The 12,833-nt window shown below is 38.6% G+C and overlaps 1 protein-coding gene across 1 annotated transcript in view; it reads right to left on the bottom strand.

Annotated features, from left to right (window-relative positions):
• Positions 1–4,081, bottom strand: part of LOC139143201 (kinesin-like protein KIF16B) — a 54,947-nt gene extending 50,866 nt beyond the window's left edge. Inside the window, exon 1 of the mRNA XM_070713340.1 lies at positions 3,932–4,081. Coding sequence (XP_070569441.1) covers positions 3,932–3,978 — 47 coding nt within the window. The 5' untranslated portion in view covers positions 3,979–4,081. The remainder of the gene's footprint in view (positions 1–3,931) is intronic.
• Positions 4,082–12,833: the final 8,752 nt, after the last annotated feature.

The following is a 12,833-nucleotide window of genomic DNA, read 5'->3' as shown; positions in this document are numbered from 1 at the left end:
ATCTTCCTTGGCTGGAGTCGTTTCACAGTAAAAGGAGCAGTTTTATGGCTTAACAAAAAGAAACCAGAGTATGATGCCAGACATAAGTCTTTGGTGTTTGATATAATTAAGCTACTATAGCCATAGAAGATATGTCTGCAACTGTCAATTGACAAGCTATGAAAATTCTATTTTACGAAGGAAAATTGGTTAGCTATATTTTGGATTTACTCTCACAACCATCGTTATAATACATACCCACCCACCCACCTTCCCAAGTACCTGCTAGCACATCCACTTTCCTTTGATAAAACAACCCTTCATTAAAGTTTACAGCACTGCCACTGTACTTTGGGAAAGTACAGTATTAGACTTTGGGATATAAAATCTTTTTAAATCCACTCTTCTTCGCCAGAGCAGAGTTGTTGATATTCCTCCTTTCACCACCCCTGATACTCCCTCTAACTACTCAATTCAGTAAGCTTGGGATTCTGAATTTGTCAACTCTCTGTTCAATACAGCAAGCCTTGGATGGATGCTGAATTTGTGAACTTTGTAGAACTTTACAGCGTTTTAATACATATGTTTTTACAAGGAACAATGCCATGCACAATATAGATAATTGTCCTATACCTTCTTCAATCACTTGAACATGTTCTTATATGTCAATTCAAAAAGTAAACAATGTGAGTTGATTTTCTTGCAATTGAACATATGTCTAAATAGATTGAAGTTTTTGAAACAGAACAGCAAAATACAATGTATTTATCTTATGCAGCAGTCAATGTAGTCCCTGAGGTGGGGGAAATATAGAGGATTAATGGAATTCGCCATTGGAACTAGGGCCAAGGGAGCGGGCAATTTAATACCTCACATTGTGTCCTGTCTGTTTCATGGATCTATGGCAGCAGTGCGCAGAGGACTGTGTCATGGGAGAGTCTGATTACACTCAGTGTGACAGTTTCCGGACGACCTCAGTTTTCGGACATTTAGTGACATGCTGTTAGTTACACTCACTTCGCTCCGTATCGATAGCGTTTTACAGGTCATGTGACCTCATATTATGTTAGGTGACACTGTTGTCCCGTTTTCGATAGTTTTTTTGGTAGAAGCTATTGAGTTCGCTACGAGCAGCGGTCACAAATTGTCGTCTGACACCGCGTCAGTGATACTGTCAACATACTGCCGTCAGGTCAAAGACAGTGAAATTTGAAATTTTGACTAAAGTCCTGATTTAGCATTGAATTTTGAATGTGGGGGAGAATAATGATTTTGAAAATATTCTTTCCATTGTTCGCTACGATTGCATGTAGTTTTAACGAAAACTGCGCAGTTGTTCGAGAGAAAAAAAGTACATTTAATGAACGTAAGAAGTGTACAAGTTTTCGGACATAATTGTGTAAACGTAGTAAGTGACTTACCGCGTAAAAACTTCAAACTTGACAGGTAAATAATGCCATACGATGAAATATACTCGCTATTTTTATTAAATAATGCCTGTGTGATTCTAATACAAACAAAATATGCAATGGAAACAATTATAAGTAATACTCACTGAACAAACTTAGCGAAGTTAGCCACACCGTACGATACAAGGTGCCGAAAGCAACACATACAGAGATAGCCCGTGTCCGATATCTAAGCGCTATACATGTCGAAATATAGTTGAGTCGTCCATGGATTAAACATAACTATCATGAAATATTCTTATATACAGTTTTCTAAACATATCGAAATTAAAAATCGGTGGTTTGAAGTTTCAAATTGTCAATACTTAGCTCCTAATCACATTCCAAACACGACGTCCGATTTCTGGCATTGCAGTCCGATTATTACGCCTTCAACATGGGGTCAAAACTTTGGCAACTTTGACCCCGCAATACCACTCCCGTCGTGTCAACTGAGTTTGAGGATAACAACAATAAAGTTTCGAAAGGTATGGTAATAAGATTTCGTATTGCTGGTCATTTACGAAACGACTTTGGGCGAAATTCACTACCCTGTCCGAAAACTGTCACATTGAGTGTACTGTCTTCAATGATTGTCTTGCACAAGGGGGTGGGGCAAGGGAGTGGTGGTGGGGGTTTACATGGACTGCTGTATTGCGAGTAGGCCACTGCTGTGTTCTTGATTACCTTATTTTTCATGTAAAATTTCAAGTTCCCAAAATTATTGAATCTATGGAATTTCCTCCATAATTATAGCTTGGTAGATTTATCTTGATGTTTCATGGTCTGGTAAATCTGTGTGCTACGCCCAAATCATAGACAACCTGACAAGTTCTAGTATTAAAATTGATTTCAGTATCCTTGAAAATTATATAAAATTTTATCTGTGCTACTGTTTATATTTACTTATTTATTTATTTAGACGTGCACATGTACTTCTTTTTTGTTCATCTACAACTCTGGTACAAAAATTAAACTGCAAAAACGTGTGCAACGTGTTAACATTATATTAACAATGCAAGACATACGCTAGATTTGTTTACCATCACTGGCAGTAGCATTGACAAGGCCCGTCCCAGGTCAATGTCTTGTTCAGCTTGAGGTGCAACAGCGTATACACGCGTACACGAGACGTGTACTCCCATAGACAGAGAGAATATTATTCGGGTATATCGGAGACTTTCACTTCCTAAAACATACGTTGAACTTGCAATTTCGACGGAGCCGTCCTTCATATTTAAAATCTGCCAACCAATAGTGTTGAAAAATTTCATGTTTCCCCTACAGCCTTGTGTGTACGTACTGTTGTGTACAGCTGTACAGCTGGCAATATGCCGCGAAACGATAGTGTACCGCTATGTTGTAATGAACGAACGTAGGTCTGGCCCAGCTGCTCTATGAGAACCTGTTGTTGAAACATAAAACCCTCATTAAATATGTTAATAGATCCTGACGTCATCCCGCCAGCGCCCTCTCGCAACAACCGTTAGCAAGATGATTTTGCTTTGCCCTGGAAAAACATGCAATAGCGTGGGTCAACTGACTACGCATGCGCAGTCGAAACATCAATGTCCAGAGCATATTTCGAGGCTTCTTTTGCCGAAAACCGCTTGAAAATCGACCGATTCTACTGTAAGCAATCGACTTTTTCCCAATCAGTGTAATTTTTAACGTCCAGTTTGGAATTTTGGGCCGAAAATTTAGGGTATTTTCAAGATTATGCTGTATTTAGGGCTGATTTTATCGTGACCTCCAATGTTTTTTCGGGTCAAGCATTGCATGATCTATCGTTTTGGCAAAGTTTGAGAGCCGAGTTCGCCCATTATACCATCGAGTTCGGTTTTTATTCATGACCAGTTTTCCGATTATTTAAATTCCAGTTTATGGTGTTTGTCGAATGCACTGGTGAAATAAAGTGTTTTTTCGATAATCTGTAATTACTCACGATCGTTCATGCCACAGGCTCTAGACCCAAAGTACAATACAGGCGAACCGCCAGCCGTCAACGATACAACAAAAATCAAACTTGATTTTTATTGTATCAGCGACGGCCAGCGGACCGCCTGCACCGAGTCAAGAGCCCGTGTTTCATGCTAACGTGCATGTGTCCCTCAGCAGGATAATATTCTCCGAGCTCAAAAAAGCGTTTTCTGGTCATTTTTCTGTGATCGCCTGTGCCTTCAATCAGTGGAATGAATCGAAATTCATCGCACGGCCACGATTTGCAGCTTCCACGGCCGATCGTAAAGTTTTTAGCGAGCGTTGTGATTGGCGAGATGAGTGACCTTTAAAACTATACACAATTAAAAGTCGTATTTTTGACATTTACGTCAAATTCTCGCGAAATCTGCGCACGGGACTCGACGAGAACAGTGACTGAGCGTGCGTGGCGTTGCTCTCTTGTTTATTTTATGATTCCCTGGAGCCTACGGGCGACTTCTCATAGTGAGCTGTGGCTGGTCTAGCCATGTTCTGTCCATATTTCCCAGTGGTCTAAAACATACCTTTCGTTTATAGGTCTGACTCGCACAGCAACTTTTACAGACGCCATATTGTACCACCTCGCCAACGGTAATGTATCTACCACGTGGAAGAACTTTCACTCTCGGTTGCAGCAAGATGTTGATGCGGAAGCCAGGATGCTGTCAGCCGCCATGTCTACATATATTCATCACATGACCTGGCGACACACCGTACCTGTGCACCACATAGAGGGCGTTCTATTTTGACCCGTCAGCATGTGTAGCGACAGTTTTACGATGTCAAAATCAAAACAATCCACTGGAAAATTTGTTTACAAGCAATGGCGCGAAATCAAATGTCAAATTGTCCAAAGTGGACTCAAAACCTTATCTTACCGGCAACAACAAATTTCTTAAGTGACGATGGGGTATATATATTTGTGAAAGACCTACAACGCACACTACTTCACGGATGTTAAGCTTAGGGACTGGTCAGTTTCTTCAGCGGGGGGGTGGATTCATGGGGGGTCACCCTGTTTTTGACTTTGGTGATAGGGGGGTCACCATGTTTTTGAAATGCCCAATACGGGTGGTCAGTGTATTTTTGAATTTTGACACAGGCTCATCATTGCCTAAAATGCTAGTGTCAGCCACAAATTTCATCATTCAGTTGTGTTATTCGGCACGCCCTTCCGGCGCATAACTTTAATAATCAGTCATATTTTTCAGCACGCCCAACTTTAACATATCAAGCATACATACATCAGAGATATCTGTATGTTCAATATTTTTCAGCATGCCCTTCAGGTGCATGACTTTAATATACAAGGCATATATATCAGAGATATCAGGATGTTTCATATTTTTCGGCGCGCCCTCGGGCGCCATACTTTAATAAATCAGAGATATCTTGATGTTTTCTAAGTGAAAGTGTACCAGGATGACAAATTCCTGATACTTTTCTGTTCTCTCCATGAGAATTCAGTATGAGAAAGCAACATGCACAAATATTTATATATTTGATACAGTGACTTATTTTAGAGATAGAAAAATGACAAGATATCTTTCCTTCTCATTGATGCAATTATTTTCCTTTGTGTCACAGGTTTTCTGTAGAAAGATGCTTTTTTATGAACAAAATAACAATTAAAAAAGGCAGTTTTGTCATTATTAGCTGGGCTTTTATGGTTTCAATGTTACAAGAGAAGGTCCTGTCAGACACTGTACACATCAGATTTGGCTAAAAAAGCTCTCTATGGCTCCTCAGGAGGTTTAATTGGATGGTTGGCAAGTCTTAACACCCATTCAAGTCTTAACACCCATCAAAGTTTTTTGATTCACTGCTTTTTCCTCTTTGATATTAATGATTGACATCCATTTCTGTACAACAGTTCAGGACATCTGGTTAAGCATAGAAAGTGTGAAATACATTCACAGCTCATTCAAAATACAGCTCATTCAAAATGTACTGTATTCAAACTTTAAGATTGACACTTTGAAATTCCTATCTTACAACTGACATGTCAACAATTTCATTAAAACATAGAATGACTATTTAAAATATAAATATATGTAAAATATAAAATATAAATTAATATATATATATATATATATATATATATATATATATATATATATATATATATATATATATATATATATATATATAATTTATGTCCACCTTTTGTTTTACCTATGTCGGCGCCGGGGGGTCACCCTGTTTTTGAAATTTGGAATAGGGGGGTCACCCTGTTTTCAAAATTTGGAATAGGGGGGGTCAGCCACTTTTTGACGTCGGCAAAAAATAATCCACCCCCCCCCAGGCCGAAGAAACTGACCAGTCCCTTAGCATAGAAAAGAAATTGAAGAGAATCTAATTTGCCTGATTTATTGTGACCATTTTACATATTTAAAATGTAATCAAAAATTCAATTTACCTGCAAATCTGCGGACTCATTTAGATCTTAATCGAATAAATTGACGAAATAATTTTCAGCAAGCAATAGTGTAGCAATTGTGAAACCTACCACTAGGCCTACGTCTGCTTTCATTATCTGTGCAGTCTCCCTTCTCAAGTAAGTTAATGCATGGGTGTTTGTACCCATCAAGCCCAAAAGTAAGAAAATGATCAGTTATCTTTAAAAACCACGCGATTTGATTGATATTTGGCCTAATTATTGGAATTATTAAATTCATTAAAATTAATGTCTGCCTAAATCTTGACGAGTTGAGTCACGTGACCAAATCTGATATTTTCCAGCCAAAATTTATGTCTTTATTAATTTTGATATTCCAACCGTAACCCGTTAAATTTCCTTGATTTTCTCTGCACTTTTGGAAACAACATCTATCATATTCTTCCAAAAATACATGGCACTCATGAAACTCTATCTATACTTCTTTCTGATATTCAAAATATTCATGTAAAATGTCAAAAATATTGTATTTGTTGTTTTTTGTGAAGAAATATTATTCAAAATTCAATATTTTGCATCTGCCACTAGTTCTAACACAAGTTCCTATCCCATTTTACATTAATTGGTCATAATATTTTAAATATTTTGATGTTTAACGGTTGGAATATTCAGTTATTTGCAATATACAATTTTGGCGGGAAATAATAGATTATGGTCACGTGATCTGACGTAGGTAATATATTATGATGAATTTCAGCTTAATCAAATGCAAAACATATTTTTGGCAATTTTCACAATTTTGACCACGTCTGATTAAAAAGTATGTTCAAACTGATTTACGTGTATGTAAGCCTATGCCCATGCATTAACATACCTGAGTACGACCCGATGGGATGTACAAAATGAAAGCTAGGTGATAATTTACATGATTGAACTGGCTATGGGTTGTGCAGTGTTACCTATGCAGTAAAATACCATTTACCTTTGCCATAAGGTTATTCTTGAAACATTCACAGCCCATTCAAAAACGGGTGTGACCGTCAGGTTTCCAGACAAATCGGTAAATTTTGGTTTCTTTACATAAGAACCGATGAAGAAATGCTGTTTCAGCGGTTTTCTCCACGTGTTTTGGATCAATATATCACCATGCATATACATTGTTTGGTACACAACCTATTTGTCTCTTATTTCTACATCTGAGAATATCATTTGTAAATGTCTGCTCTGAAAGAAAATGTCTCGGCTTGACTCTTCATCAGCTCCATGCGTTGTACAGGGCTAAAATTGTTAAAGTAAAGTGGGCTTATGAAATCGAAGATTACGAATCGATGAACTTGTACTATATGTACCTCAAAATGTAAAACAGAAACACCCACTCTTTTCTCATCACACTTCTTGTCTACTTACTGTTACCTACAACATGTACAATTAAAAGGAAATGACCATACCGCAATTTTGCTTTTATGTAGCCACCAACCTAAACCTTAGGCGACAAGTTCTACCTTACCAAAAGGGCACACGCACAACGTTTATGTAGGTAGTACAGTACTTCGAAAGAGCCCCTGTTCAGAGTTGGTGTCACAATGATGACCTTTACACGCAAGCAAACTTCAATGAATCGGCAGTAATAAGATTTAATTGATCATATAGGTGTCTTAAATGGATGGTTTCGATCTAATCTTTGATATAGTTCCAACAGAGATATATCATACTGATATATCTCTGTTATTTTCGCACGTGTACAGATCAGATCGTGGTATATCCCCCGTCAATATGCTGGTATGATATATTAGATACTTCATACTACGGCCAGGTGACAAAATTAATTATAACACACCTCATCCGCAGTCTGTGTTCTAATTCGTCAATTGATAGTCACGTGGGATGCGTTCTTTTTGAGCTGATCAACGTAAACGGCGTCATCAAGCATCATTTGTCGAAACTGTCGCTATGCAAGGCATCAGTTCCGAAAAATGATGCCCGCTGATGTCAAAAACGACACTGGCGCACGCGCCAATTGGAGTGTAAACAAAGATGTCGTCTGCGGCTGAGCGAAACGATAGTCGAGAAATATTTCGGTTTATCCTACTTTCTGAAGAAGAACTGAATGCTCTGCTTGCCAACAAGGACTCGAAAAGGACGAAAACGATAATCAAAGGTGCACTGACGTTCTGCAGAGGTATTGCGACTCTGTCGGAAAAAAATTTCTTGCCGAACCTTTCCAACATATTAGGCCTAAATGCGATAAATTTTGTGTATGGTACGTTCTTATGCATGACTGTGGATGAGGTGTGTTATAAAACACATATTGACTGGCCATTAGGGCAACAGCATACGTCTTTAACCCCTCGGGACTGTGAGTCACCAAAAAAACCGGACTATTTCCCTCGGCCTTGGGCCTCGGGAAACAGTCTGTTTTTTTGGGTGACTCACAGTCCCGAGGGGTGCAGACGTATGCTGTTGCCCTCATGGCCAGTCAATATGTGTATACTGTGTATGGCACAGTTCATGCTTCTTGACCTAATTCCACCTCACTCTGTCCTGAAACCGAAATGAACTTTGGTAAGATTACAGAGCTCAACTGTTTACAGTCTCCTCCTGTAAGCTTGCAGGATGAATGCCGCAGAAGAGTCAACAAGATATATATTTGGCGGATTTATTTATAAGTAATGAAAGGCGCGGGCAGACATATTTCTGTCCAAATTGAACCTGCAGTTTTTCGTTGTCTTTTTGATGTTCAGCGTTGGAACTCTAAGTACCAATCAGGAAGGTATAGAGTACAGCAATGTGCAAAATCAATAAAGTTACCCAATCCGACCAAAAAGTCTGTGTTAATATGTATATGCTATATCTGACCGGTACGTCTGTATATGATATCATAATGTATACGATCAATTATGGAACCCTATGTCTTAACAAGTTATCGGGTACAAGCTCAGGCGACAACCCTTGCAGCAGTCGTCTGTCAGAGATTGTAAGCTTATACGAAGTGTGGCCTTGATCATAAAATACAATAAAGGTTCTGCCATGACCAAAGCTAACAGAAACTATTACAATTTAATTACAAAGAAACATAAATTTATGTAATGGGTGTTTGAAAGCTATAAGCTTTTATTTTTATTTATTTTATTTTATTTAATCTCGAACCAACAGGTTGCCCCAATAACAGGTTCGTTTGAAAATAAAAATATAATACGAAAACAATAAATATAATAGCTACAACGAAAACAAACAAACAGAATTCAAATAAAAAACAGCAACACCGTGAAAGATACACAGAAATACATCCAGATAAAAGTAATATTCAGAAAAAAGGATCTTACATAATCCATTACGAAAACTACTAAATATCTCAATTTTGCTTGTTACTGATAGAATTAAAATATGTCTGAGATCGTGATAGAAATGAGTGTTTCAAGATATTCGTACGTGCTGACACTGGTCTAAAAAGAACAGCACGACGCAATGTAAAAACAGGAACGCTAAAATGAATCTGTGCAAGAACATCTGGTACACTATAAACTGAGTGAAGGATTTTAAAAAGAAAAAGAGAGTCTAAAAATATTCGCCTGTTCTCCAATGTGGGAAGGCGAAATTCATAACATAGGTTAACATGTCGAGTGCTTTTTTATTTTTGCTTCTATTTGTATCAAAATGAAACAGGTTTTAATACAGTTTCTTAAATTACCTAAAATTGATTTTTCTGTCGTGAACGAAATATCTGAAAAGTGTTATATGCCTCGATGAGTATATTTGCACTTGACAGATAGGTATTGGGTACCACTGTGTATAATATCAATGGTGCCCACGGTTTACAAACATCAACTTCCTGGTAGATTACATTCAGTTTGAAGGAAGAAAATACACATCAAGAAAATGCGCTGCAAGCACTCCACTCGCGTAAGCTAGCTAAAAACCCCGTAAAATGAAAGTATGACAAAATTACACTTTGTAGTTTAAAAACTCCCATCAACAAACTTCCTCCTAATCGACTCTCCCTCCCACTCTCCACTATCCACCAGGAAATCCCTTCGGTAGATTTCCCTCTTCAAATCCCTCTTCTCCCCATTTAAAAAATTCCCACCGCCAATTTTTGGGTACATTCTTTCCTCCGGCCAAACTCCCGAAAATAAAATATGCACTAACCGCTCTTTCGACCAAATTGCCCGTTGAGAAGTAGAATTAAATTTCCCCGCCCTATAGTACTAGGAAAAACTGCTCGCTGTTTCCAGCCCACATAAGGCGTACGGCAAAATTACCCGCCCGTAATGACATTACCTTCGAAGAGTTTTTTTGCACAACTTTTCATTTGGCTGCCCTTACATGATATTGTACATTTGTAGTACTACGTCTAAGTAGTTTCGCTTTTGATGCAACAACTCCATTCTACATTTTAAAATATCTGCAACTCTTGTTGAGAAAGATTTTTCCACAACGTATTCTGTGAGACCCAAATACGAACTAAACACAACAAGTGCAAAATGGGCTTTCTTGATGGTTACGCAAGTATGACCAACAACAGCATCAATATCACGAAGTACCATATGAGTTCTGGCATATTGAGGAACACCAGACCCAATCCTTCTTGTGATGAAAGTAAATGCTTGGCCTAGGGTGCTGTCTATAATGTACAAACACAAACATAACCCCTAAGATTTAACTGGACTTCACCTAAACATGGATCCATTATTATCGATCCTGTCTTACCCAAACTAACCTTGGAAATTTGTCCAGGGCAGTGGTCACCCCTATAAGCCTAATACCACGCTTTAATTAGTGAAAATACACCAGCAAAATTCCCCGAGAACAGCTTCACTTGTCGTGTCTAGCTTGAACTCGGAAGACTCTTCGGCCCGGACAATTAAGGAGTTTCGGTCCCCTCCAAAACTCAGATCGGTAGCATTGTATTATTCGAAATATAGCATCAAAAAGCTCCTGTGAATCAATTGGAAGATGACTGAATTGCCATCATTCAGACGCGAAATTGTGCATTAGTTTAATTTGTAATGCTTTAGAGAGTACTTTATAAAGAGTTATATCGACTTCAGTGGTTCCAAAGTGAGACTTGTTCGTTGTAGCCTCTGTTGTGATGAAAAATGTCATATTTTGTTTTATCCGGATTCAAACTCATGGGGAACTCAGTGCGAATATTATCAATAGCACGTTGTCAACCACGCGTTACATCGTAGATAAAAACTCCGTTAGCATGTAGGTAAAAGAAAGACTAGTGTTTGAATCTAAACGCACTCAGTTCCTTTCACCGTGCGCGTGTTTCAATTATCCACGGCCCCTTAATAGTTTACCGACGGAGCATGGACACGCGCACAGGCGTTCTGTTGAGTGGGTAGTTTGTAAAAGTGTAGTTTCTGCTAAGTTCCGACGTTCTCTTCGTAGGTGATAAGGCTACGGAACAGAACGTCGGAACGTAGACTTGGTTCAAGTCTGTGATTTGTGAATGTTTGAGTGGAGTGAACGCAATGATTTGTATTTTGCTTTCATGTGAAACGCGCGCGTGAGTGGAGTGGACGCGATGAGTCGGGTGAACCGCTATACAGGGGAGTTTCACCCGGAATCACACCGGCAGAAACTAACTCACTATACTGCGCAGACTCAAAGGTAACGCATTCAATCTCTGTGAAAACCTGGCCTGCGCTACCAAATTCCAAATAGGTTTGTACGAAATAGGAGAGACACAAGAAAAATTATTATAAATGATCTTATTTTTAAAAATTCACCGACTTGAACCAAGTCTAGTCGGAACGTAGCATAAACTACACTTTTACAAACTACCCACACAACAGAGTGCCTGTGGACCCACGATACCCATATACCTTCATGATTTAGTTAGGACCAATTCTTGATCGCGGTATCTCCTACATTCTCACTTCAGTTTCAACAAGTCTCATTACAAAACGCCTTTGTCGACGAACAAATAGTGATGAATGAAGAAGTACGCGTTCTTTTCTGTCAATAATTAGCAACGCAACGAACTGGTGAAACAACGCTATGCAGCATGAATTCGGAGAATGAGGAGGCAATCTGGTGATAATTGGTGAAATGTGTTAACGCAGGAGGGACCGTGGTTAAAAATAGCTGACATCAACGTAATTGCTCCCCATTGTCAGACACCTGCAAAACATGCAAACTCGATCTCTTTGTGTTTTCATTCGTTCTCTGGCATTGACATTTTGATGTTTCCCAAGGTCACTGCACGCACATACCACAACGTTCATGGTCATTGCGAGTCAAACTTTTCACTACCTACTGGTCGCATCGTCATTTCATCGATTCATAGCATGATTTTCCAGCTGTTTTTTTTTTAATCGACGAAACATGGGATTGAAGGATACCAACAACACTATACTGGAACCCCGGCTCGAAAAGGTCAGGGATCAGAGTTAACGCTGAGTTTTCGTGGGTGTTTACAGGGCACGCAAGTGGCAATGGTTGCGATCGTTCGTGGCATCACCTGTGTAAATAATTAATGTCCCCGGACTTGGTAATATTTTACCTTGAATAGCAATGCTTGTTATACCAGTTTTGACGTCATAGAAACACAGTAATTTCATGATCATCACGATCCATTGATATTTGTTGTGATTTTCACCATTGAAAACATAATAATGATCACAACCTGCAGTGTACAAGGTACAAGAGCTATGCTTTGCAATTCTCTATGGAGAAAAGCTACAGCTGTAAAGTAGCCTATACTGTAGGCCAAGAGTATGCCATTCTGAACATTATGGCACACGGCTATTTCAACACCAATTTTATTAGAATTTGGCTCAGTTGCATACATTTGATCACAGTCCCTTTGATGCATGTAGCTGAAACATGATGATGTATTTGCATTGAAAATGTTGAAGTAGAACTGAACTAAAAGTTTGAATTCAACTATTTTAAAACAGATATGATGATATCTAAAGACGTTGAACATAAACTGCTAGTACCCACGGGTGAAGATGAACTCAATCAAATTGATGTAAAACTTTACTTTCGATTTTTTTAGTGACGTTTCTTAATTCGTC

The sequence above is a fragment of the Ptychodera flava genome, chromosome 11 (assembly GCF_041260155.1).
Source record: "Ptychodera flava strain L36383 chromosome 11, AS_Pfla_20210202, whole genome shotgun sequence".
Taxonomy (NCBI): Eukaryota; Metazoa; Hemichordata; class Enteropneusta; family Ptychoderidae; genus Ptychodera; species Ptychodera flava.
This window is presented reverse-complemented; position numbering and strand designations above follow the sequence as displayed.